The sequence below is a fragment of the Podarcis bocagei genome (assembly GCF_964188305.1).
Source record: "Podarcis bocagei genome assembly, chromosome: 3".
NCBI lineage: Eukaryota > Metazoa > Chordata > Lepidosauria > Squamata > Lacertidae > Podarcis > Podarcis bocagei.
The window spans coordinates 27,389,340-27,417,139 of record NC_138127.1 but is presented as its reverse complement, the minus strand read 5'-3'; the positions used below and the strand labels follow the sequence as shown (position 1 = coordinate 27,417,139).

The window sequence follows — 27,800 nt, the reverse complement described above, 5'->3', positions numbered from 1 at the left end:
ATATGTTTTGCTATATTGCAAGGAGACAGGCATAGGATACAAATAATGATGATTAAAGAGAACAGTCTGTTAAATGTACAGGAATCTGTTAATAAGGGCCTTTTCTTCCTAGTGATTTTATGAAGCATACGTTATTCATAGTTCATGTTTTCCCAGCTAAATAATAGAGAAGACCTGAACAAAGGAACAAAGTTGTCAAATGCTTTGGAAAGAATTCCTGATAATGGAGAAATGCTGAAAGAAATCCAAAAAGAAGTCCAAAATCAGGAGACTCTCCTTCAAGGGTATCAACAGGTAGATATACTTAATACTGTGGCTTCACTGAGTAAAACTTACAAAGTATTTACACAGTTTTTAAAGCTGTATCCAGGTTGAGAACTATGGTGCATTGTATAAAAATAAAAGGAGAGGTGGAGAGCTTGATAGTGAATTGACCAGATTGTTGATGGTCAAAGGCAATGGCCCTCACACCACTTATTATTGAGGGGAAGTGCGTGGAACAGGTCTCAGTGTTTCGATTTCTGGGAATGGTGTTGAGAGATGACCTAACCTGGGGAGAAAACAGCAATGACCTGATGAAGAGAGCAGAGCAGAGATTATATTTTCTGAGAATCTTCCAGAAAAACAATCTCTCAAAGGACCTGTTGATGGCATTTTACCATTGTACTGTGGAGAGTGTATTAACTTATGGTCTGTGTGTGTGGTTTGGGAGCTGCACGCCCAGTGAAAAAACAATGCTGTCCAGGGTTGTAAAGACTGCAGAGAGAATAATTGGGTGCACTCTTCTCACCTTAGATCAAATCTATGCTGTCAGGTGCCATAAGAAAGCTGCAGAGATAGCGCAGGATAGTACACACCCTGGAAATTACCTCTTTCAGCTTCTGCCTTCTGGAAGAAGGTATAGGGTTATAAAGACCAGGACTAGCCGCCTGAGAAACAGTTTCTACGCAAATGCAATTCTGGTTCTAAATGCAGCATAAGGAGTCTCTTTAGTATATTGTATTTTAAAATGGGGTTTTGAATATTTTATGTAGATTTCCAATTTCATTGTTCTGTATCGGACAATGACAATAAAGATAGCATATATCGTTTATGAAAAGACATTGGTATCTGAAATTGGTAGATAAAAGACTGATAATGAAGGTAGAGCAGCTGGACAATTGCTGGGACATGCATGAAAATGTTAGTCCACTCATAAGCAAGGGACATTGTGCATTGATTAGTTCAATGAGGTACTTATTTATATGGAGACGGAAGAAAAGGCTACCCTTCTGGAATTTGTAAAGAGTAATTTCTAAGAAGTGTCTTTCACATGAATACATAATAACTAAGTGAATTAATCCTTGATATTTTAATGAAGGAAAATGAAAGATTATATAAGCAAGTGAAAGAGCTGCAGCTAAATAACAAGAAAAATGAAGAAAACATGTTTAAAGAGAACCAACGTTTGATGGCTGAGCTGGTGTCTTTACGGTGAGTTTATCTGAGGCTCTAATGAAAAATGTAGATGACTTAAACAGGTCTTAATGTGAATGTAAAGAGGAAGCTGCCCACATACTTGCGATTAAGCCCCAATGAACACTATAGGTCTCTTTTCCAAGTAAGCGTACATAGGATTGAAGTGCATGTCCCATTTTTTGTGTGGAAGGGAGTTAAACTTAATTCTTCCATTGAAATCAGCTTAATCATGCTTAGGATCACAGATATCATCTTATTCATTTATTTTAGAAAAATATATACCATTTGACTTTAGCAGCAGTCATGTATCAAAGCTGGCAAAGAGTTTGGGTGTCTTCTTTTCAGTGTCCCTTCCATTTCTTTAACTTTCCAAGAAGTAGTGTAACAATGATTGTTTATTTTATTAAATTTAGTCGCTTGTCATCTAAAGAGTCTTCAAGGAACTTACAGTGAAAAATATATATGCATGAATACATTATACCAAAGAAAAGGTTTATCATACAACACATTAACATTCCATTCGACAAAAGGGGGAGAGGACCCTCACTAACATTGATAGAAAAAGTAGTTGCTGTGTGTTAAATAGATTGAAGAGAATCATATAAATTGCACTTTTTCAGTGACAGAATACACCTACCAGTAAATAAGACCAAGGGTGCAATCCTCTACCCCCATCTTTCTCACCCATGTTTCAGTAATACATGCCATTGGGCACTCTCATCCATGAATGAGCACTGTCTTATTCTGTACAGACCTGGCATTTAGCAATAGCACCACCAAGCTGTTGGGCACAGTGGAAGAGCATCCAACAGTATTCTGGGGCTGTGGGGAGGCAGATATAGGCATCAGATGTGAGCATCTTTTGTTCCATTGCCACCACTAGCTGTGCCTGTTTTTTCCTTCTGTCACCAAGTTGCATGGTCCCCTGTGCCCTGGCTCTGTGTAACTCCCTGCAAATACATGCTGCATGCAGATTACCTTTTCACATCAACCCTTAATGCATCATAGCAGTCAACAATACAGTGCTCATCCAGCCAACTCACCATCACATAGAGAATACCCATGCAGCAGGGAAGGAAGGGGGAAGGGTAGGCAGAAGACACAATAAATCACAAGAGAGAAAGTCTCAGGCGGCCTATCCCAAAGCTCACCTGGGGTACTTTAACATTCACCCACCCCTACTTCTTACCTATGGGTCCTGACTCCCACTAGATTCACAGCTTCTCACTCTGACAGTACTAGGGAAAATAAACATTCACCAGTATTTCTCACCAGAGAGAGTAAAACAGTCTTCCAACAATCGGCACCAAACTATACCTTGACGTGACATGTGAATCAGGCCAGCATGAGTTAACAAGGACTGGATATTTTAAAAAATTACTCTGATTTAATTGCAGGAATAGTGTTTCGATAGAACTACTTCAACAAACCATGAGCTGTATAAAATTAATAATCCTCTCTTTTTTCAAAATTAAACTAGAGAGCAACAGGATAAAAATAACCTTTTATCATGTGGAGTGCAGAATGCTGAATCAGCTGGGAATCAGAGTTTCACTGACCTGATTTTAGAACTTCGGGCTGCCAAGGCAAGTACTTATGCTTTTTCTTTCGACTAGTTTGCTGAAATAGTCACCACATAAAACATTATACATTTTGCCAACAAGTTGCTATTACTATTATTTATTTATATTTCAAATAATGAAACAAATGGGCTATTTACGGTAATTTGCTGTGGCCAAGCTGCATGGAGACCTCTAAACAAGACACTATAATTTGCATTACATTGACTCTGCTGGCACAAGGGGAAATAACAAATCTGCTCCCCTCTGCTGTGCAGGTCAGGCTCTGTTTTCCCTTGCTGTGGCCCCAGTATAGCAGATCTATGCCTGGAAATCTCTCACTTTATCCAGGCATCTGTGATGATGATCAGTTCAGTTCACTTCAATGGTTACAAGAGGTGTTATCCTCATGGCATGTTTTCTGTATCACTCTTTTGTTTTCCTGGGGTGGCGGGGAATGAAGACTATCGAAAGCAATTTGCTCGAAGAGAGAAAGCGTCTAAAGCAAGACAAGCAAGCCCTTGAAGTAGATTTGGTGCAAGTGAAGAAGGAACGAGATTTAGCAAGAGCCCAAATCACTTCCACTTCAGGTAAAGCACTGCTTTTGAACAGGTTAATCCTCCATTTAATAATAAGATCTTTTACTTCACTGACTATAAAATCTGTGTTTCCATTAATACTGTATTAAGCTTTTGTGATACTGTTGTCTTGCATTAACACACCAGGGAAGAGTGAGATAATCAAGAGAGATGGAGGGGCAGTAGGTGGATTATATGTACATTGGCAGCTACCCCTCCAGAAACACGTGAGCAGGGTACGGCACAACACTTGCTTCTGTGAGTTGTCTACCAGGGGGTGGGCCTGTGTGATGGAAATCTCACAAACGAAACAATTTATCATCATACAAGCATAGGAAGCTGCCTAATGCAAGGTCCTCTTCAAAGTGTCGGGTCTTCTCCGTCACCTGATCTTGCTCCTTTCTGGAGATGCTAGAGATTGAACCCAGGACCCTTTGCATGCAAAGGAAACTGCTCACGTATGAGTTGGGGACAGGCAACAAGAGCAGTTCCGAGAGAGAAAGTATGCATCAGAGACGGGGGGCAGTAGGAGAAGTTTTCCTAAATTCCTTTTGATGTCAATGTGGGATGGAATTATTGGGGGGGGGGGATGTTGGTTCCAGGCCACTGGTTCTTTGCATATCAGTAGTAGTCTGATCTTCCTATTGTGTATTATTAGAATGGAAAGGAAGGAATAGCAGCTCTTGAAAAAGCTCTCTGCCACCACCACAAATCATCAGACTTTAAAACAATGATTTATAGCTTTTTTTTTTACAAGAGTCGTTTTCACCACAAAGAGAAAATCTAAATATCTTATGGCTTTTGTAGAAAGCCTTAAGATATTTAAAATTAATTTGCCTCTATTTTTCCCCCCAATGCCCAAGATAAGCTTAGTCTTGAGTCAGATATGCTTTGTCACAACTATTTTAATTGGAACATTTTCTTCCTAGCTGAAAAATCATATGAGATGAAGATTGTAGAAGAATCATACAAAGATGAAATTGGTCGCTTGCAGAAAAGACTCCAGTGGTATGCAGAAAATCAGGAACTCTTGGATAGAGATGCCGCTCGCCTTCGAGGAGCTAAAGAAGAAATTGATAAACTGCAGCATGAGGTGATTGCATTGTCAGACTTCCCTCCAGTACCATTCAAGGCAGTAGCAAGGCAAAGGCCGTCTGAGATGAGCCAGCAAAATCTTACTTTTTCACATAGAGATAAGAGAAAAGGCTAGGGTACCATGCAGCCTGAACTTCAGGAATTTTACTTTGGGAATGTTGCTGCAATTCCCTTTTGGCCAGAGCTGAGTAGTGACACTTGGACTGAATCCCATCTAATGTCCTTCAGGTTTCCAGCTGTCAGGGGCTCAAGCAGTTCTGCTTGCACATTTATGATTATAGATTTATCTGTCATAAAGTTCCCAAAGGCATGACTTTCAGTCACAGACTGCCAAGCAAGCTTCCCCGTCTCAGCCTATGGTCTCCCTTTCTTTGGTTTCACAGTAGGTCAGGGTTTGTCTGAATCTAGGCTGTAATTCAGTTTCCACTCCAGAATATGTAGTTAGAACATTCTGCGCATGAGATTTGGCACTAACTAAACTAGGATAAAACGACCCATTCATTTACCATGCTGGTACTGATTTTCCCCTGCTGCTTAAATTACAAGTTTTGTAAATAAGATTGAGGGGATCATTTCCTATGCACCGTGGTTACCAATTTCTGTGTTTATCGTTCTTGTTCGTACACATGCAGGTCTTTAACGGTTTTAAAGAAGAGGTCGTGCTAATGATAAAATGAATGGATTGCTTACACCACTCTTCTGTGTGCCTTTCTGTGTACTGTGTAGGTGGATCAGCTTAAAAGTGAAGCTGGGAATCAGTCTGCACAACAAAAGAAACGGTTGAAGGACAGAGCGGCAGATGCCAAACGAATACAAGACCTTGAGCGGCAGGCACGTAGTACAACAATTCCCCTTAACAGTCAAGGGAGCAAGGGAGGAAGGATAGTCTCTGCCGGTAATTTAGTGTGGCGAGCCACACTCTGGCCTCTATTCTTACGAATCCATTTTCGAGATGTATGGTAGCATCGGAGACGTGTTTAGGCACTTGTAGGGCTGATCTTAATTTGTTTAGATTGTACCAGTTCTAATGTTGCACAACTGGCAAAGGGGTGATCTCGGTGTGACATGTCACCCCACTGATCGCCAGAGTTGATTCGGCTGCTAAAATTAGGTAAATGGGAGTGCTGTAGGACAGAGATGGGGACACTGTGGCCTTTCAGATGTTTGTGGACTCCGGCTGCCTTTGCTTGGCCTTGGCCAGCATGACTAGTGGTCAAGAATGGAGTTGTTGTCCCAGCAACATCTGGAGGGCTACCGCTTTCCCCATTTATGCTTTAGGAGAGAAGAATAATGGCCAATCGTCAGCACAACGAAACACTGCTTCCCATATATCTTAACTATATATTGCAATATTTCAAATAGAATTGTATCCAAAGGTAGGGCACCAAATTCTAGGTAGGTGAGGAGCATCGAGTGTCAGAGAAGAAACTGTAATCCAGACTTCAGATATGGGATAAGTAATAGGTAATGAAGTTTTTGCTACATGTTTATGAAAAAAAATATTTTAAAAAAATTATATGGTCTATAGCTATTGATGTCAGAGATAATTTTGTGGTTTTAATAGTTGATTCATGTAATTTGGTGATGCCTTTTAAAGCTATTACTTCCTTATACTCTCATTTCCTGTATGTACAGTGGTGCCCCGCAAGACGAATGCCTCGCAAGACGGAAAACTCGCTAGACGAAAGAGTTTTCCGTTTTGGAGGTGCTTCGCAAAACGAATTTCCTATGGGCTTGCTTCGCAAGACGACAATGTCTTGCGAGTTCCTGCTGTTTTTTTCCCCTCCCCCCCCTTTTTCTAAGTCGCTATCTGCTGATCCGATCAGCAGATAAGCCGCTAATAGCGCTAATCCGTCAATGGGCTTGCTTCGCAAGACAAAAAAACCGCTAGACGAAGAGAATCACAGAACGGATTCTTTTCGTCTTGCGAGGCACCACTGTATATGTTTATGGCATATGGGAAAGAATCATACAACTAGTTTCAGATCCTCAAGGGAACTTTGGGTGTTATCATCCTAGGATCATATACAGTAACAGGCAGTGGTTCTCCAGGGTCTCTGCCTGGAGGGTCTTTTTCATCACCTGCTACCTAATTTATTTTAAGTGGTAGTGCCCAGGATTGATACTGTTATCATCTGCATGCAAATCTCTATGAGTGAGCTATGGTCCCTTCTCTGTTCTCAGTCGACACCAGTGTTCATCTTCCTAGCATCTAGCAAACCATTTTTGCAAGAGAAGAGTATTATGATAAGGCACTGGGTCTGCTGTTCAGTTTTTTTAAAAAAGAAAAAGTTGTAAAAGCCTCTCTGTGTGCCCAAACTCTTAGGCACAACTTGCTGTGTGACTTTTTTTAGATCCCAGCCATGTCTCACTAATTATAGAATTTTAAATTTGGAAGCACTATTTCTAAACATTTGCAGTGCAAAGTGCGTAGACAGGATTACATCCATGATCTTAATTACTGGCAGTATATTCTCTGTCATTGGGAAAATGCAGCTCATGTGATTTCAGCCTAGTTAAAACACAGTAACTAATAGTTGTTGTGCTAATTTTTGAAAGGTTAAAGAAATGGAAGGAATACTGAAACGAAGGCACCCAAATTCTTTGCCAGCTTTGATATATGCTGCTGCCACAGCCACTGCTTCTGAAGGGGAAGGCAATCCATCAGCAAAAATGAATACAGTGGATTTTCTTGAGAGAAGAGTTAAGAAGCTGGAAGCCGAACTTGAGGGTAAAGATGATGAAGCGAAGAAAAGCCTCCGTGCCATGGAGCAGCAGTTTCAAAAGATAAAGGTGATTTAGACTCCACTGTGCTTTTAAACAGCAATATTGTTTTGGTGTGGTTGCGTAGTTTTTGTTTCTCCTGACGAGTAGCTTGAGCTGCTCCTAGGCTCTCCCAAGTGTTAACTGAATCCTACAATAATGAACCAAGGAGTGGGAATTAGATCATAGTTACCTTTTATATATTCTTTAAAAACTCTTTGTATTCTAGCACCAGAAATTTCAACACCTTTAATATTATAGACATGCTCCAATGCAGGCATATTCATGGACAATAAGTCTGATCGCTCCTGTGCAAATTCAGATGCATAGTCCTAACAAAAAATGCCTACAGCAAGTTCACTTAGGCTCAGAGGAGCATCCTAGTGGGGATGTGGGTCTAGGTGCCTATCTGCTTCCATATGCAGAACTTGCTGAATTAGGGTGCTCCTTTATCTGAGCCCTTTTATCCTTTCCTTAAGCTGCACAGGGGGTTTAAGGGTGAGGGAGTCACAAAACCTGCCTCTTCCCTTTGCACCCATGGAAGCATCCCATGAGCAGAACTGCATTCACAGTTAGTCTGAATACAGCCCATTGCGAAAGGACCCTGCAGATTATCTGGTCCAAACCCCTGCAATGCAGGAATATACAGCTGTTCCATATCGAACCTGCAACCTTGGCGTTATCAACACTGTGCTCTAACCAACTGGGCTATCCCAGCTGTGTGTATGATGCAGATCTAATTTACCTAGGAAGCTTCACGTTATGGGGTCTTGTCTTTGCAGATTCAGTATGAGAAGAGGATTGGGGAGCTTGAGCAGCTGCTGAAATATAAGCTGCTGAACGAGCCGCAGAAGCTTCCGGACAAGGCCGCCACTCTTGCAGCTCATGAAAGAGAACTTTGTAGTGTAAATGAAGCCCACCAGATCACAGTGCAAAACCTTCAGACTGAAATAAACTCTCTCAGAAACCAGTTAGCTCAGCTAGAGCTGCAGAAGAAAGCAAAAGATGATGCGGACCTCCAGTCGCTAGAATACCAGGTGGAGCAGGCTCACTCTAAAGCGAAGCTGGTAAGACTAAATCAGGAAATGATTGCCAAAAACAGAGAGATACAAGACCTCACAAAAACTGTAGAAAGGCTTCAGAAAGAGAGGAGGATTATGCTCTCATCTGGCAAAGCAGATGCTAAAGAAAAGCCTTCAGGAATCCTGAAAAAGGATATTGTCAAACCTAGTCAGCTGAACCCCAGAAATGAAGAGTTCTTCCCCGGCACTCTCGATGAGAAAATATATCAGCCCCACGCTTTTGCCGATTGTCATATTTCAGAAGTCCTGCAAGAAAACAGCCGTCTGAAAGATGATGTAGAAAAGTTGACTCTAGAACTAAGCCAGGAAAGGATAAAAGCCCAAGCAGCCATGGCAAATTCTGAAAGTCTTGTAAGAAGGTAATTCACTTAACACTGAGCAGTTTTTAAAATGCGATGTTCAAGGTCACTCCTTGGCTTGGGGCAGGAGTGGGGAACCTGGCAGCATCCAGATGTTTTTGACTACAACTCGTGTCTTCTATAGCCATTAATGGGGCTGATGGAGTTGGAATCCACCAGCATCTGCATGGCTACAGGTTTCCTACTCCTGCTTGTAGGTATGCTGTTCTAATAACCCCACCACCAACTCTGGGCACAGAAAAACCATACCCTGCCATTTCTATAAATTGTGTAAATTAAGCCAATATAGAGATTTTTTTTGTAGTGTATTGTGCTTCCAACATGGGAAGAGTCACTGAACAATGGAAACCTTATCATGCTGGAAAGCAGTGCCGTCCTCTCCCCGCCATCCTTATTTTAATTGTAATGCAGCTGCAAAAGGCTGCCATTCCACTTGGTGCAGTGGTGGCTTGAAGCAGCAGGAGGAGAAAGAATGTGTTTGACCATCTTTGTGACATGTACATTTTTATTTATGTATTCCATCTTCATGGGAGCTCAGCCTACCTGTAAATCTGGACATGTAAATGTCACCCCAAATAATTTCACTGATACTCCAGTGTACAAGAGGAGCTTTAAAAATCAAGCCCCCGCATAGCACCAGACCCTACATTTAATGTGATATGTGTTGAATATAATGCACAGTTTGGTTCTAAGGCAGCTGTCCCCATCAGTGACTAAGGGCCAAGCTAGGCATGACCTTCTTCATATCTTTAACCTTGTGCTTATATTTTCAAAATGTAGTAGGCGCAGGAAGATATGCATAAGATTGGGGCCATGACAAGAGGAGCTTTAAACTCCTTTCTCCAACTGCATACCTGATTCGCTTTCCCCTGATGCCTACTATTTGCAATTGGATAAAATCTTCAGTTGGCACCATTTTCTCCCATGGTTAGCACTGGGTGGTAGGGATGGCATTTCCAGTTGGGACCACGGCTTCAAGCCCCTTTCCCATGTCACAGTACCTATCCAGCTGGGAAGACCACATGCCAAATATTTGTGTTTTTAAAGGGCATGCAGACCAAGGTTAATGCCAGGTTCATTTGGGGGCAAAGCCAGCGTTTTTTTAGCATTCTTATCCCTTGCCCTCCTTTTGTACATGAGCCAAGATATATTGTACAGGAAGGATTCTAGGCAGAAAAGGATACTGCTACAGGAACATTACAGGCATAAATGCACATACAAATCTAAAATTTGTTGTTTTTCATGAAAATGCTGTGTTATTTTCTGAAGTTTTCAACAAACTTCTACATGCTATTTTATTTTATTTTGCTACATTTACAGGGCAAAGGAAGATTTGGAAGAATACATTACAGCACTTAAAGCATCACATCAAAAGGAGCTGGAGAAGATTCTTTGTCAGTATGCTATGGAGCATTCAACTTCCAAGGCAGCTGAGTTAAATAGCAAAATTTCAGCACAGGAGGTGAGGAAGACCAGTCGTCTGTCTCACTGCTTCAAAAAACTGCCAGTGTTTCCTGTTTCTCAATGTTTTGTACTGTAATCTTGCCTCTGAAATATACTATGGTTATATTTTTGTATTCATTTAAGGTGAAGTTCACAATTCTCCTCCATTCCAGTGTCTTTTTGTGTTCCTAGTCATAGCTGATCTTACATGCTTAGTCAGAATTAAATTCAAGTGATCTTAATACAGCTTTACTCAACTAAAGTTCAAGTTGTTAAACCAAAGCTCCACTTACCTACTTGTAATAGGATTCAAGAGATACTTTGTTGAAAATTTCTAATAATTGAGAATCTTTCCATAGGTCTTTATTAAACATCTTCAGCAACAAGTTCGTGAGTTGCAAAGAGATCAAGAAGCGCTTGCGGTTTCACAAAAGCGAGAGGAAATTCTTCAGAAAGAGGTAATTCAGAGTATTAGAAATTTGATTCTTTAAAACGACAGTTTGAGCAGGAACAACAATGTGGTGCCCAGACTCTGCCCTCTTCCCCCTTTCTGCAATTTATGTATAGTGGTACCTCGGGTTGGGACGCGGGTGGCGCTGTGGGCTAAAGCCTCAGCGCCTAGGGCTTGCCGATCGAAAGGTCGGCGGTTCGAATCCCCGCGGCGGGGTGCGCTCCCGCTGCTCGGTCCCAGCGCCTGCCAACCTAGCAGTTCGAAAGCACCCCCGGTTGCAAGTAGATAAATAGGTACCGCTTACCAGCGGGAAGGTAAACGGCGTTCCGTGTGCTGCGCTGGCTCGCCAGATGCAGCTTTGTCACGCTGGCCACGTGACCCGGAAGTGTCTCCGGACAGCGCTGGCCCCCGGCCAATAGATGTGAGATGGGCGCACAAACCCCAGAGTCTGTCAAGACTGGCCCGTTCGGGCAGGGGTACCTTTACCTTTACCTTTACCTCGGGTTACATACGCTTCAGGTTACAGACTCCGCTAACCCAGAAATATTACCTCGGGTTAAGAACTTTGCTTCAGGATGAGAACAAAAATCGTGCTCCGGCGGTGCAGCAGCAGTAGGAGGCCCCATTAGCTAAAGTGGTGCTTCAGGTTAAGAACAGTTTCAGGTTAAGAACGGACCACCGGAACAAATTAAGTAGGTAACCAGAGGTACCACTGTATTGGCTTTGGTGCTTCGTTCTTTGAGACTTTAAGACAGAGTTTTCCATTGCATTTTAAATGGGAAACAGGGGTACAGTATTGTACTGCAGACTGAGATATAAAACCAAAAATTAAAGCTAATTTTTACATGTGACTGAATGTGTGCATACACACACACACACACACACACACACACACACACACACACACAAAATACATATATACCTTGGTTTTCGAACAGCCTAGTTCTCGAACGTTTTGGCTCCCGAACGATCGAAACCCAGAAGTGGCTGTTCCAGTTTTTGAACATTCTTTTGGAAGCCGAAAGTCCAACAGGGCTTCTGCAGCTTCCGATTGGCTGCAGCTGCAGGAGCTCTCTCTAGCAAGTGTACTTGGGATTCTAGCCTTGCTGCTAAGCTAGTGCAATCCATATGACTTCTATCCTCTTTATATAATAAATATTAGGGATATTTTAATAAACAACTGCCCTTATTAGATTTCAGTGTGCTGCATCCCATACTGAATCAATGGGGATGGTGTGCTTACTGAATACCTTCTGGGGAAACTCCTATCCCCAGAAATGTTTTGAGTGGGTGTAGGAGCATCTGTTGCTGCTAATGCCGTTGAGCATACACAGAAAAACAAAACAGGTAATTTCATGTTCTCAAATTTTAGATGGCAAAACTCTTAGAAGAACTTGGAGAGGCTAGAGAGAGCCAGACCCCAGAGATGAAACGATTTGTGTGTCTAGAAAGGAAGATCAAACATTTGGAGGCCAGATATGAACAAAGAGAGCAAGAACTTCAGCAGGTAAATAAAACAGGAAATTCTTCGCTTTAAAAAGTCAATGTTTCAAATGTTTGAGTGCAAATGCCCTTCAGAATGCTTAATGTAACAAGTACTTAAATTATATCGAGTCTCAAGCCACATCTAAAAAGTCTGATAGACCTGTAACCTGATTTAGTCAGTATTTAGATGTGTTGATTTGTAGAGCCCCTTCCAAAGAATTTTTAAAACAAATATAAATGAAAGGTTTTCTAAATGCTCTGATAATGAAACAGTCGGGCTTAGAAATTATGCTGCCATCTCTCATCAATGAATTTGCTTACTACCCAGGTAATACAGCAAACACAGCATATTGCGGAAGTTGAACAAATCCAGGAAACTGAGAAATGGCGGAAGCTGGCACTGTTGAAGAACCAAGAGCTTGAGAAATTTCGCATTGAACTGGATTCGATTTTGGACGTTCTACGGCAGCTGCAGAAACAGGGTGTTGTTATTCCACCAGGTGGCCCAAGCATGCCGGAAAATGACTGGAAGACTAGAAAGCTCCTCATTTAATCAGTGGAACAGCTTCAATAGAGAGAGAAGATGAAGCCTTGCCACAAAAGGTGATTAGTTTTTAACTTTATAGTTGTGCCCAGGTTTTTCCTGTATACATTTATCCTGATCCTTGCTGACTTGTTTTTAGTCCGTATATTAAATAATACTAATTGCAAATTTGAAGTGCTGAACTTTTTCCCCCTTCACAAAAAAGAATCTCTGCAGTTTATTGGATGCGTTAGAAGATTTGTCTACCAAAGTAAACTATGCTCCTGTTCCTACTGCTTGGATTATAAAAAGCAATTGGTGACCAAGCAGGAATATCCATAAGCAGGATATGATATCAACTTTCACCAGGCCTTTCTCCTTTGGGGTGCAGGGGTGTCAGCAAACTTCCATTTTCATTCCTGCTCCTAAACCTGTTTAAATAAAGGAGCTTCTTTCCACTCTGGAAGCAACTACTTCAGCAAAGCTTTAAAGTATGGATTTCCATCTCTTGAAAAGGTATGAATAAAGGCTCTTGAAAGGAAAGGTGTATATCTCTGCTAAAAAAAACAGGTAACACAATTTTCCAGGTGCTTTTCTAAAAATCAAATTAGGAAAATGCACATCATTTCAAATGATATTTTATGTTTTATTGCTGCACCTTCCCTGCTAGGGCAGTCTATATATAATTTTATAAAGTATTTATAAAATGAATGCTCTAATACCACATAAATTGTGACTGTAGCATTGACAAGGTGACATAGGTGCATCAATAAAATGGCAGCAGATTTCAGTCTCCTACAGCTGTTGCAACATGACAAAATAAAGGCATACAGGTGGTTTTTAGGCATTAGAGGCAACTGTTAAACCGTTATCAGATTAACAGATTTTTAATTCCTTGGAAAGGACAGAATGAACATTTGCAAATGGCATCCATTCTCATCCTTTTCCATGTCAGTTAATGCTGGAAAAGTGCTAGTTTAGATATCCTAGGATGGAAAGATTTCATTGGCAAGGCCACCAATCATAATTGGCGATCTTGAGCAAAAACAGGACCATTGGCCTTAAGGCCACTTTCAGACATCAAAGCCAGCTAAAAATTAGTCAGCTACATGAAAAGCACTGGGCCTCAAGTCAGTGTGAAAGTCGCACCATCTGCCCTAGAGTCTGTTTCCTCTGAAACAAAGGGGCTGATTTGTTTCTACTCTGCTTTGAGATTCCCCAAAGTGAGAACATTAATGGTATCCTTTCCCATAAATGATGTGCCACTCTATTTGGCCATGGAAATACTATCCACTCTAGTATTGATACAGTGACACCAAAATGCTATAATATTGAGTCATGTAAATTACTAATTTATGAGCACCAGGCGATTTAATGACACTCCTGAGGCCTGATCCATCACAATTAGCAATGCCTAAGCTTTTCACTATCCACTTTCACTATCTGCAGTGGCAGAAGGTGGGGCAGGCATATCAATTTGGTCCAATGACAGCAATGGGGCCATTTGGGGGCTTTCTGCTGGTTGACGTCAACAAGGATCCCATCAGTGGCCCATCCATCTGCCTACAGGCAAAAACTGACACTGGCTTCAATCCATGGCTCTGTTTGTAAGTTTGTTTCCATAGTACTATGTGCAATGCAACTCAGAAGCTCACTTAAGACTAGATATTGCATGGCACAATAAAGGTATGGCAGTTCACAGAAGGTGGCAGGCTTTATTTTTTAATATAAAAATCAACAACCCAGTTTATTTCAAACAATAGTACTGGAGAAATAATGTATATCAAGAAGTTACACTCCTGGATCAAGCATAAAGAAAAGCAAAACAAAACATGCTATTCACACTGAAACCAATTAAGAGCATCTCCGTTTACTTTTTCTATAGGAAAAACACAACTGTGAGAACATAAGGAAATAGAAGGTACTTGTCTGAGCATGATGTATACCTACAGGGCTTTTTGTACACATGCAAGAAGCATGCTAGACAATTGGTCCCAGTAAGTATATATGGTATACATATGATTGAACACACAAGAATAGTTCTTGCACATTACGAGGATTATAAAGCACACATACAGCATAGATGTATACCCACTCATTCCTGCAACACAGCATATGGCATAAGGCTTTCGCCACAGAATGTCCAACTACTTCTAAATGACATAGAACTATGTCTCACTGTAAAGCCATTGACCTCAGTGCAGAGTTCACTACTAGTGCTTAAGTCCTTTGATCTCAACAGGACTTAGATAAATTGTGGCAATCCCATTTATTTCAACACTTAGGTACAATTGACTTCCTCTGAATTGAGTTTTTGGAGGGTTGTGTTCTTAGCTTGCTTAAATGCAAGGCTTAAGAGTTTTGTGACTTTCAAATACACTTGGGGGCTTCACATGTACACAATCCAACAACTCTCACATCCCATCATATTCCAGCATGGATAACTTCCTTATTAAACAGCTGTGCTGTACTTCTAGAAATAAAATGAAATAAAACGATAAGCAGTGTAAAAAGCTCTGGCTTCATCAAACACTTAAAAAGACCACATAGAACTATCCCATGCTGGTTACCAGAGCGTATTCAACTGTAGTCCTGTATTCACCAATGAAAGAGAGGATAGAAAGTAAAGGAGAAATGTGTTCTGTTTTAATGTAAGGAATACCTTGCTCAATATTCTTCAGTCAATAACCTGGTGGGAGGCTGGACTCAGTGTTTGCTCTCTAAAATGATAGGCGGCTCTGAAATCAGCAGGTCGTCTTCACCCAGGGAAGAATTCTGGTCAGTGTTCACAAAGTTGGGGATGTTGAATTTTGCATGGCTATTCAGCTCCTCCTCCAGTCCCTCGCTGCTTTGAATTACTTCCTGAAAATGGATGTTACTGTCCATAACTGGCACTCTCTGGCATTGCTTTGCCCGGTCCATGTTCTCATACTCATTGATGTAGCAGTGAAAAAGCAGCCTGGATTCCTCAGCAGCCTGCTGAGAAATGATCCTATCAGAATCGAGAGGCCTTCCAAAGTCTGCCACAAAGTTGTTCATGCAGAGCCTTTTCTCAGAAGAGTCCGCAGTGCTAGGAAGCAAGGAGAGAGGAGCGGTGGGTGAAAAATTGGGCACAATTTCGTTTAGGAACAAAGTATAAAAGATCAGGTGCCAAAAAACTCTCTGGAAACAGACTGGGCTGAGACAGGATGGCAAAAATTACGTCCTCCCCATTCTTGAGTCAATGGCTTGCCCTTATCCTACAATAATCAGCTGATTACATGCCTATCTGAACCAACCCCAAGTGCTGCAAATTCTGTAGAGTTCATTGGAAGGACTGTCCTCCCTGCCCCACGACAAACCATACATTTCTGATAACACTAAAGTCAAACACCTGTGAAAACACAAACTTAACAAAGCAACTGAATGGAAATACTTGTCCTCTCCAGCTATTCTTCTTAAAAGGAGAAGCTTGACACGCAGTTCTAATTTTGTGTTTTCAACGGTTAAAAAAACCAACCACCCTAGGAATTTTGAATGTTTTCCACATAATTGTAATTTTCATTTAAAAAACCCAGTTATAAACAAAACCTAAGCCATCCAGATTTAAATAAAATCATTAAACTTCTTTTCAGGGGAGCACCCTTACACTCAGAGAATGGATAAAATTGTGATGGAATCCATCTGCCAGAAAAGGTTTGCGATAGATGGGCTCTGCCTCCTGCAAGCCAGCTAGACGCTACAGCTGGACATTCTGTATTCCCAACAGTTATGAACTGGGATGGGGAACCTGTGGCTCACCAGGTGTCGATGGTTTACACTTCCCATTACTCCCAACCATTGGCAATGCCAGCTGAGGCTGATGGGAATTTGGAGTCCAGCTCCATCCAGAGGGCCAGTTCTCTATCCCTCATCTCGAATATTCATTAGGCTATCTGATTTATTTCCAGACATCCTGGTTTGGGGGTGCGGGAGAAAGAAGGCTGATGGGGGCTCTGCCCTTTCCATCTTTCCCCTAGCTTCCAAGCCTTGGCTGATTACCTGCTGTAAACCAGCATCTTGTGTCCTTTTCTTCATTGAAGTAACTGGCATTCTTTCATTGACAAGATCAAGGGGACATCGTCTTTTCAGAACGGACAAGTTACATAGAATTGTACAGTGGCTAAAACATAAGCTGTGTTGGGTCTACTCTATTTCTGAGCGAATTCCAAAGAGCTATGGCAACAGAGGTGCTGCTGCCACCTGGGTCCTGGGCCTTAGACATCTGTTTGGTGGTACTTACTCTTGGTGTGGTGCTCCCGCCTTGGTCAACAAGGTCAGTACAAAGAACATAAAAATGACGAAGACAACAAGGCCAACCCAAAATCCAATCACAATCGAATCTGTAAGAGAAGCAGAGGAGGAGGGAGATTAATCGGCTGACATGGGTGCAATAGATTTCTATGAATACCATAATGAAAAATGAACCAGCTGTTGCCCAATCCTTGGCTGATTATGCTTTGTGTACATTTTGTCAAGCCCTGATTTGGTGAGGTTCATCTCGGCACAGAAATGTATTTGTGCGTGCTACTGCCCCCAGCTATATGTACAATCCACATATATCACTGTCTGTGTCAGCTGTTCACAGTGTGGGTCACTTGTGAGCAGGCTGGGGTGCCTAAATGCCCCTCCCTACCTTTCTCTCTAACTTGCGGCAGGTGATCAGCGATGTTAGAACTTGCACTGCCAGTCATGTAAAGAACTCTGGATTGGGGCCAGAGTCTTGTATTGTTAATATACACTGTCAGTGAAATCAGGCAAAGAAAAACTGCTGCTTTGCAGGGGCGGAGGAAGGGGGTGTCACAACTGAGAGAGGTGACAAAACGCCAGGCAGCACTCACCACGAGGCCTGCAGCACACCCAACCCACACATCTCTCCTGGGAGTGACACAGTGGCTTGAGTGCCCACAGGCTCTGTGCTGCCCCAAACAGTCCGCCCGTTGCCTCCCCCTCAGCTGTAGGGCAGCTGAGTGGGAGGAGACAGGCAGACTCCTTGAAGGCCCTGTGGAGCGTCCTGCCCTTGCTGGCCCCGCTCCGCAGGTGGCTGGCCCCATCCATGGGTGCAGGGCACGGCCCTGGGCATAGGGCATACGTGCCGCCCCAAGCGCCCAAACGGCTTTCTCCCCTGCTACTGCTTTGCAAAGATTCCTCTAGCACATGTATAGCATGGGAAACAACCCGCTAGGTCTGTGCGCATACACACAAACACCTACACAAACACACACATTGTGGCATTTCCTTCCCAATAGTCCAGGGGGTTGAATTTAAAACCAGCAAGAACACAAAAGTAAGATACTAAAAGCTATTTTTTTCTTAGCTATATAATTTTCAAACAATAAAAGGAACGATTACAGCGTGGCAGAGTAAAGCAGCTTATAATTAAGGCTGATTGCCGCTTCTTTATGCTCTGCTCACATTTGACGTTCTGCATACAACTCTGGCAAATTCCATTTGGAAAGATAAGCCTCCTTTCATAAAGGACTATGTAGTGCTCATCACAACAGTCTTGGCAAAGAACAGCTCAGATCACAGGAACAAATTGGGGCTATGTGATTATTACCAAGGCCATGAAACATAGGATGAGCAGAGACAATCTAAAAAGAAGCTCGCCATCTACCCTTGTGGCATGGAGTCATCCTGAAATGACTGGTGCTCATAAAAGAAAAGAAATTCCTGGCTCAGAAGTCAGGGTTGCCCCCTTCCCTATCTGTAAAGCCCATGTTCTCAAACTACGGGCACAAATATTTAAGAAAATTACAAGGGGTAAGTCAACGGTGCTATCAAATTGACTAAGAGTGTGTGTGTGTGTGTGTGTACGCGCGCACACGCGCAATTTCAAAAATGCATTTTCTTGACATTCGAGTTGAGAGTGAAGAGTTTTAGTAATTAAAACAACCAAAACATAGAGCTTCCAGATTAAGACTTACACTTATGAGCCTTGAGGCCTTCAAAGGAAACAGGCCCGTATTCATAATATTCATATTCCCAAGTATAATCAGAATTTGATAGCAAAGAGTGGTGGGATGTTCTGTTGGAAATAAATCTGGGTCCAGCCATCTCCAACCTGCATCAATACAGAAATGCAAAGACAACAAGCTTTAGCAGAAAAAACCCGTCTGAACCAAGTCCCCACCCCAAACCTCTCAGCTTTCTACCCACGACTCCTCATTTCAATCAGCTGCAGTTCTCTTTTCTTACAAATACCAGCCTTCACCTCCACCTTTTACAGTCTGTTGATGGATGGCTAAAATCAGCATTGAAGCAGCTGAACACAAGGTGATTCCAGGACTGATGTTAGGCTACATATAGCCTTTCTTCCATGGAGCGCAAGCTGGCATACAAGGGTTCTCTCCCTGACAACATTCCTGTGATGTAGGTGACACTGAGAGACAGTGACAGACACAAGGTCACCCAGTGAGCTTCATGGCTAAGTGTGAATTTGAACTCTGCCCTCCAGGCCCCAGTCCAAAACTCTAACCTCTACCTCTTCTATACCTGAAGGAGCGTCTCCACCCCCATCGTTCTGCCCAGACGCTGAGGTCCAGCACCGAGGGCCTTCTGGCGCTTCCCTCATTGCGAGAAGCAAAGCTACAGGGAACCAGGCAGAAGGCCTTTTTGGTAGTGGCGCCCACCCTGTGGAACGCCCTCCCATCAGATGTCAAATAGATAAACAACTACCTGACATTCAGAAGACGTCTTAAGGCAGCCCTGTTCAGGGAAGTTTTTAATGTGTGACATCTTAGTGCATTTTTTGTCTTTGTAGAAGCCGCCCATAGTGGCTGGGAAAACCCAGCCAGATGGGCGGGGTATATATAAAATAATAATAATAATAATAATAATAATAATAATAATAATAATAATGCTGCCACATGGACTCTCTGGGGCTCATAGATTTTATGCTAAAAGTGAGGTGCTGTGGACCAGCTGTAGACACATAAAAGGAACATAATGCTGTGCTAGCATCCATTCAGAGGCAGCTTGCAATTATTACAAACCCTCATTTTACGTTTGCATAGTTTACAAATGTATGCTTATATGTGTAGCACAATGCCACAATCAGGCGCCTTCAGTGTAGTTTAAAGGACATTAATAGTTGAAGGCTCATAACCATTTCCACTTTAGAGGAAAGAGAACTCTGAAAAACGTGTGCACATATATTAAGACTGTTCTGTGACGTACAGGCTATTTAGTATTCTCTCGCTATCCCAGCGTACCTGTCACAGAGGGATTTTTGAAAACCCTCTGCAGGCTTAGTGTTTTAAAAATAGCTGGGCTCTTCATTTTGATAGGCAGTTCATAATAAATTCTGCACAGTTTTGAAAAAAGTGTACACTCCAGTCAGCCTCAGGAGGTAATCTGTTAATTCTAAAACTAACTACTAGCACTGAAAAAAAGAAAATGTGATAGCCATTCATTTCTTTCCGTTCTTCAGATGAAAGCATGTGCTCCACACTCAGTTTCTTGCCAGGGCCCTTTCACTTTTAAGTATAGCCACTGTCCAGCTGACTCTCAGTATCTAATCATCACCTCATGTCTCATAACAAACAACTCTGGGGCATGATGTCGTTTTCCAGTTGTCTGCTCAGTGGGTGCATACAAACATTTATTCACTGCACTGAAAGCATTAGTCATTTACCACATTTATCATGCCAACTTCACAAAGCAGACAAAACGTAGGATTGCTAGCATACCCAATCAATGCACTTCATGGGATCAAACCCAACATTCTGTCCTGTACACCTGAGTGATGCAGGGAAACTGGGGCAAGGGGGAGGGAGATTTATTTTTTTTTAATCATTCATATTTGATCATTTGTCTCCTCCTTCCTGCCCCACCACTTTCCCTCTCATGCTCCCTGCTCTTATTTAAGCTTGTCGGCTTTCAGAAACAATGTATGCTACCAACGGAAGTGCTAACATAGTATTTAATAAGAGATGAACGACTAGCTAACAGGTGCTCCGACTCTGGAAAGATATTGTGGGGGCTGACATTGTGCACACCATCATGGCATTGCAATGCCGCGACATTGGGCACAGGGCCTGGCGAGATGGCATCACATGCAACGTCCAGGCATCGTGCGGCAGCTCAGCTTCCACGGCCGGGGTTCCTCTGCCTGCTCCTTCTGCTGCCATGGGCTGGAGACAGCAGCAGCAGGAGGAGCCACGTTTCTGGCTCACACAACCACTTCAAATTCCCCCCCTTTGAGCTTGAGGTCAAATGTTGCTCCAGTCCCTCCACTCCACCCCGGACACATCAGCCCGGATACCTTGCAGTCACTGCGGTGAAGTGTACATCCTTATGAAGCTTTTAACATCTTTAAGAATCTTTTAACAAAGGAACAGATCCATGATCTGGCAATGGTACTGATACAGTCATTTGATCCCCTAAGGGCTAGATCAGCACTTCATTCATTTCTTAAATTTGTATACCACCCTATACCCACAGGTCTCAGGGCGGTTCACAAAATAAAATCACGATATCAAAACACAGAATACATAATCATAATATGACCTGACCAGGAAAAGGGAGTGGATCCCTCACCCTTTCTGGCTCCTTAACAACAATCTGATATTCAGAAATCAGCAGTTGATGCTTTTATTAGCATGAACCTAAACATAAGAAATGGGTACACCAGCCAGAGAGACTTCAAATGCCTGGATCCCTTTGCAACAAGTGTGGAAAGACTGTCCAATCCTTGGGTGATTTTTTTTTTAATAAAAAGATGGCCCACCAGTGATGGCTATTCTGTGCTTAGAGATGGGAAGGCCCGGGGGGGGGACCCAGGAAAACTGGGGGGGGGAGCAGGCTTTTTCCCAAAGCCCCTTTTTGGGGGGGGGAATGAAAAAAAAACAGTTTGACATAGTTTGAATATTCCACACACTTTTTTTCAATTTTTCCGGGGGTTTTTCCCAGGTCTTCCCATCTATATCTGTGCTTATGAGATATTTAGCATTTAACAAGAAAAAGCAAAAGATCCACTTGAAGAGACTTTTATTGAAACTGTACTTATAACCCCAAGGATAAATTTCCCTAAAGTGTTCTATATTGCAGGCAGGGGAAAGAGGCGTCATTGTACAGTGGTACCTCAGGTTAAGAACTTAATTCGTTCTGGAGGTCCGTTCTTAATCTGAAACTGTTCTTTAAGCTGAGGTACCACTTTAGCTAATGGGGCCTGCCGCTGCCGCTGCATCACCACCACACAATTTCTGTTCTCATCCTGAAGCAAAGTTCTTAACCTGAGGTACTATTTCTGGGTTAGCGGAGTCTGTTTTCTCCCTTTAATTACGCAGTGTAGAGGTATATGATTTTGTCTTTTGCCAGGGGGAGTTTGGAAGGCAATAGACACAGCATCAAACTGTATCTTTTTTAAAAAAAAAATCAAAAGGCAGAATCCACATTCTCTACCTGCCTCAAGCAAATGGTATCATTAAACCACCACCAGCATCTTCAATTCTCACCATAGTGAGCCTCTGCATGACATCAATTTAAATTTGAGAGCTCCAGGCAAATGTTTAGTCAGAGAACTGACAGGCCAGGAAAGCTGTTGGAAAATTGCATTTGCAAATAATGGTAGTGGGTGAAGTGATGATAACAACAGGTTTCTAGTAGAAATTGATGATTCAGCAGATTGTTTTACGTATTCCCTTACTCCTTATACCTCAAATAAATCTGGCAACAAAGTGTACATCATAAGTCATACAAGCAGTCCTCTGATGGCTTCTACAAATTAGAAGACAAATTTCTCTCTTTTAAAAATAATAATGCTGTACTAAATCTATAACATGAAAGCCCCGGATGACAAACCTGCCACATTGTGGCAAAATCCTTTGCATATTTACAGCAAAATCCTATATACATCAGCAACCATTTATAAACAACAACAGGCTGTCAGATGGCACGGCTCATACCTGTGGAAGCACATGTTCAGCACTGGCTCCTGAACTTCAGAGTATATCCCAAGATGCTTTTCTACCACCACCACCCCACCCAGGATGGGCCAGAGACATAATGGCGCTTGAGGTGGAACATCTAAAATGGCAGTCTGCTCACCAAGCAGTGTGGCAGTGGCACATTCCAGTGGAAAGTTCCCCTGCTCAAGCCACATTGATATAAACAGGAATGCTTAATGAGTTTATGGCCTTAGCTCAGTGTACACTGAGCTCTTCTGCTGCTCCTGCCGATTACAGGGAGCTTTGCACAGAGAACTTCCTGGTGGATTGTGCTCAATAGATCATGTCTCTCCCCATTCTATTCTGCTACATTTAATGGCACCCACAAAGTGCCTTGCTCCTGCATGCACACACTTGTGGGTGTATACACACACCCTGAAACCATCAAGATGATGCCTCCTGTCATGGCAATCAGAGAGAGAGAGAGAGAATACAGTGGTACCTCGTGTTACATACGCTTCAGGTTAAAGACTCCGCTAACCCAGAAATAGTGCCTCAGGTTAAGAACTTTGCTTCAGGATAAGAACAGAAATCGTGCTCCGGTGGCGCAGCGGCAGCAGGAGGTCCCATTAGCTAAAGTGGTACCTCAGGTTAAGAAATTTACCTCAGTATGAGAACAGAAATTGTGCTACGGCGGCACGGTGGCAGCAGGAGGCCCCATTAGCTAAAGTGGTGCTTCAGGTTAAGAACAGTTTCAGGTTAAGAACGTACCTCTGGCACGAATTAAGTACTTAACGTGAGGTACCACTGTACACACACATAAAAATGCACCATGTGCATACAGAGTTCCAGGATTTAAAAGTTTAGCGCAATACTCCACAAGGAAACAAGTCAATCTGAGAGATTTTATGCCCATGAAGCCATCTTCCGTGGGTTCCTGCAGCTGATAAATCAGGCTGGTGAAATGAGGCATCACCAAAAAGCAAAGTAAGGAAATTTAGGAAGAGCCATGGAGATTACTCATCTACATTAATGAGCTCCAAGACAGCTAATGCAGCAACCCAGAAAGCAAAGTAGCTTTGATAAACGCTCATTAACAACGGTTGGGGCTGTAAAGCAGAAAATAAAGCTTAGATAGCGTTTAAGGATCTTAGCACAGAACTACAATTAGTTACAGAGGAGATGGCCCCCTATCGATTCCCTCCTCCATCTCCCTCTCCCCTCTTTTCACTCTCACTGCTTCCCATAGAGCAAGGAGGGGCTGGTCCAAGGTTCATACTGCCTCTCCTGTTGGTATGCATCTGAGTACCAGTTGCAGGTTATCACAAGTTTCGAGAGTGGTGTTGTGCTCAGGTCCTGGCTTGCGGGCTTCCTGTGGGCATCTGCTCAGCCACACAGGACTCGATGGGACTTTGGCCTCATCCCGCAGGGTCCTTCTTGTGTTCTCCTGGGAACAGTGGTGGTCCTCAGTCCCTGTGCTCTACTTTCCTTTGTTGCACAGGGGAAACAGTGTACAAACAGATTCCCTTTGGCCCCAGGAGCCAAGCATCAGTAAGGATTCCCAGAGCCTTCCCAATTGGTTAGCCCATTGAGCCACGTCAGGGCCCTGGTGGTGGACAGCTTAGTGAGTCGCAGACCAGCCAGATTAATTACTCGATCTCTGCCTCCTTTCTTTTAGCAAATGTTTTGTGCCACTGGGGAAGTGGTTATTCTGTATTGATTTGTTTTGGATGTTTGTATGTGATGCCAATAAAAGGTTTGATGATGAGTAAGGATTGACATGACTCTGTCAAGGGTATGTGAAGCTTTCTATCTTATTATAAATGGCCAATAACACCTAAGGCAGAAGAAGAGGAGCCTGGCAGGAAAGCAGAAATATGCCAGAGGAGAAGAAGAAAATGATAGTGGCAGAAAGAGAAATGGAAGAGGGAACGTATTAAGGAAGGAGAATAAAGGAAAAGGTGTCTCTGTAGACACATCTATCCATTGCAAGGCAACACTTGTCTTTTAAAAGCAAGCTCACATAGAAATATTTAAGTATAGTGTGTATACTTTATCATTAGAGTCTTGGCACTTTAGAAACATGGAACAATACAATGGTAAAAAAACAACTGAAAGAATCAACGTCTAATATTAGCACAACTAAGAAAGGAATGCAATATAAGATGAAGTAGTCATTTCTACCTTCAGTGACCAGTGTGAAGGGCTTTACCAGGCAAAGGGCCTTCTCAGTGGTGGTGCCCACCCTGTGGAACACCCTCCCATCAGATGTCAAGGAAATAAATAACTATCTGACTTTTAGAAGACATTTAAAGGCAGCCCTGTTTAGGGAAGTTTTTAATGCCTTATCGTGTTTTTAATATTCTGTTCGGAGCTGCCCAGAGTGGATGGGGAAACCTAGTCAGCTGGGGGGGGGTATACATAATATATTTTTTATTATTATCATCATCATCAACAGAGATATAATTTACTATTTATCCAATACAGGAAAACAGAATCCTGGACTATATAGGCCTTTTGTCTGATTCAGTAGGGCTCTTCTTGTCTATCAAGGGCAGGAATTGCTTCATTAGAAATACACTGCCATCATCTCCCTGGCCCCACCTGAATGAGCCACATGAGTGATAACAGCTCCCTCCTATTGTGAAACGAAAATCTTCGCTTCTTAAGAAATTTCAAAACAAACAGAGGTTTACAATAACCAAAAGGCACCTGTTTCAGGATTAAAAAGAACACCTAAATACATTGTTTCCGGTTTCTCCTATTTAGACTAAACCAAGGTTTTCTGATGCTTTCACAATTCAACACAAATGCTCTGTTCACTTCTATCTGTCTTGTTCTCCTAAATAGTGTGACATGTCAGGGATGTGCCACATGCAGGCATTTTGGCGTTGCCCATGACTTCTTCCCACAGAAATACAAGGCTGAATTCAAAGTTGCACAAGTGAATGACCACTCACACCATGGAACTTCACATTCTACTCTTCTCCCTGCAACTTTTTGCACCCCCCAGCCCCATAAATATCTGCTCCAGAACCAGAAGGTCCCCTCCCCCTCCAGATTTTGAGAACACACAGAGGACTGCAGAGGGAGGAGAGGGAGGTGAGTCCTATTGTCCATGCAGAACTCCACTGCATTCACGCAGACAGCACTGGAAGCAACACACAATCAAGTTGCCTTTAACAAACAGTGCCTTGTTCAAGAAATTCCCACCTCAAAACTGTGAACATTGGAAGTTACTACCCCACTTCTCCAGAACAGCAGTGCAAGGTCTTACACAGGTGGCCTGCTTAAATTTATCATTTAAAATTTATGTGGCTTATTAAGATCAAATAAGATATTCAAATACACACACTCCCCCGACGGATGAACAAATTATCCACTTCTCTGTACATTATAACAACTCGCTGTCTGCAACTGCATTAAAATTCACACTGTTTATTAAACCCTGGTGTTTTCCAAAGGTAACACAGATATGTAGAGCAGAGGTCAGCAAACCTTTTCAGCAGGGGGTGGGTCCAATCCACTGTCCCTCAGACCTTGTGGGGGGGCCGGACTATATTTTTGAAAGAAAAAAAAGAACGAATTCCTGTGCCCCACAAATAACCCAGAGATGCATTTGAAATAAAAGGACACATTCTACTCATGTAAAAACATGCTGATTCCTGGACCATCCACGGGCCGGCTCCGGCTCCCAGGTCTTAGTTTGGCTACCCATGATGTAGATAGTGCCTGGCATTCGCTTCTCCTGCAAAGAATACAGTACATTATAGCTAGGAAGATACAAAGGGAAATAATTGGGTTGCTTGACTGTAGCAATTACTGTAACAACACAAAAGAGGGTTAGGAGGAGAAAGAAAATAAAAATGACCTTCCAAAAGAGCTACGTCAAATTACAACCAAGGCTCCAGCTGTACAGCTTACATATCTTTTTATCTTATAAAAATATTTTATACAAAGATCCGTGATCCTCTTGGTACCCAGTCACAAAGGGCTGGAGAAGCTTTGCTTCAGTGACCCAAACTACTCCAGTGTTGATTTTTTAGCACAAACAGCTATGCAAACCTGTTACGGGTGTAGAGCTCAAGGTTTAAGCATGATTGTGCAAAACGGGTGGATAATTTCTTGCTAGAAAGACAGGAAGTGGCTCTCAGCACTGGGTCGCAACACCAGGCTAGATTTCCAGTAGGCGGGTTGTAGATGTGTGGGGAGTATTGTATTTTCCTGTTACTATTATTGCATTATTCTGTTTTGTGTAAACCACTCTGTGGCCTCTTGATGAAAGGCACTATATAAATTTAACAAATCATCATCCTAATCATTTTGGACACTTTATATTCTTATTAAAAGTCTAGCTTAAGGGGGGGGAGGGAGGAGGAAGCTATGTTTCTCTTGGATCTACTTCCCAAAATCGTACCCACCCTCTCATCTCTTGAGATACCCAGTTTCACAAACTGGAAAGCCATTTTGCCATGCTCTAAGTTGAAGGACAAGAGAGAGCAAGTGTTGAAGTAACCCCTGCTGTCTGAGGCCATAACAGAGAAGCAACTGAAGGTGTACTTTATCCCAGAAACAAAAACAACCACGTTTATTTCCTCCATAAACAGTTCTGCGCAGTTACTAAATGGCTGCTCCACTATTAGCCTTGGCCAATGCCACGTGGAAGAAAATGACTTCTGTTAAAGAGAAAGAAATGCTGTTTTCGTTTTGTTTAACACTGGAGGAGAAGCATTTTAGCAATGTCCCAATCATATTTTCCACATCATTAGCGGGTGCGGAAACTAAATTGTAACTAAGTCGGCCCCTTCCTCAACGTTAGAGAAACTCAAAGCAATTTAATAAATCCAGCTTGCTTTTAAGCTTCAGCCTAGACCCGCAGCTATTTTTTCTTTCAGTTTCTTTTTTTTTAATTTGCTTTTTATTAGTTTTCTTGCTTGATGAACAAACACAGACAATAAAATAACCAAAATAGTAAAATGACAACAAAAAGGGGGGGAGGAAAAAAAACTTACAAAAAGCATACATACAACCATAAATCCATAAGTTCTTACATACGGACTTATGTCACTATATTCTTTAATCCCAATTCCTTTTCT

General features: G+C 42.3%; 2 protein-coding genes across 4 annotated transcripts in view; one reads left to right on the top strand and one right to left on the bottom strand.

Annotated features, from left to right (window-relative positions):
- CEP162 (centrosomal protein 162) overlaps positions 1-12,985 on the top strand; it is a 37,848-nt gene extending 24,863 nt beyond the window's left edge. For all 3 annotated transcript variants that reach the window (XM_081187486.1, XM_081187484.1, XM_081187485.1), the window contains 12 exons: positions 157-294; positions 1,361-1,473; positions 2,939-3,044; positions 3,481-3,607; positions 4,525-4,688; positions 5,417-5,521; positions 7,250-7,483; positions 8,236-8,894; positions 10,215-10,356; positions 10,697-10,795; positions 12,161-12,295; positions 12,602-12,985. In XM_081187486.1, coding sequence (XP_081043612.1) covers positions 157-294; positions 1,361-1,473; positions 2,939-3,044; positions 3,481-3,607; positions 4,525-4,688; positions 5,417-5,521; positions 7,250-7,483; positions 8,236-8,894; positions 10,215-10,356; positions 10,697-10,795; positions 12,161-12,295; positions 12,602-12,826 — 2,247 coding nt within the window. In that variant the 3' untranslated portion in view covers positions 12,827-12,985. The remainder of the gene's footprint in view (positions 1-156; positions 295-1,360; positions 1,474-2,938; positions 3,045-3,480; positions 3,608-4,524; positions 4,689-5,416; positions 5,522-7,249; positions 7,484-8,235; positions 8,895-10,214; positions 10,357-10,696; positions 10,796-12,160; positions 12,296-12,601) is intronic.
- Positions 12,986-14,491: 1,506 nt separating this feature from the next.
- On the bottom strand, positions 14,492-19,107 carry MRAP2 (melanocortin 2 receptor accessory protein 2). Its single transcript, XM_081186993.1, is given in 5 exon segments — positions 14,492-15,508; positions 15,511-15,866; positions 17,058-17,157; positions 18,742-18,878; positions 19,013-19,107. Coding segments are annotated over 5 exon segments (687 nt in total). The 5' UTR covers positions 19,072-19,107; the 3' UTR covers positions 14,492-15,473.
- Positions 19,108-27,800: the final 8,693 nt, after the last annotated feature.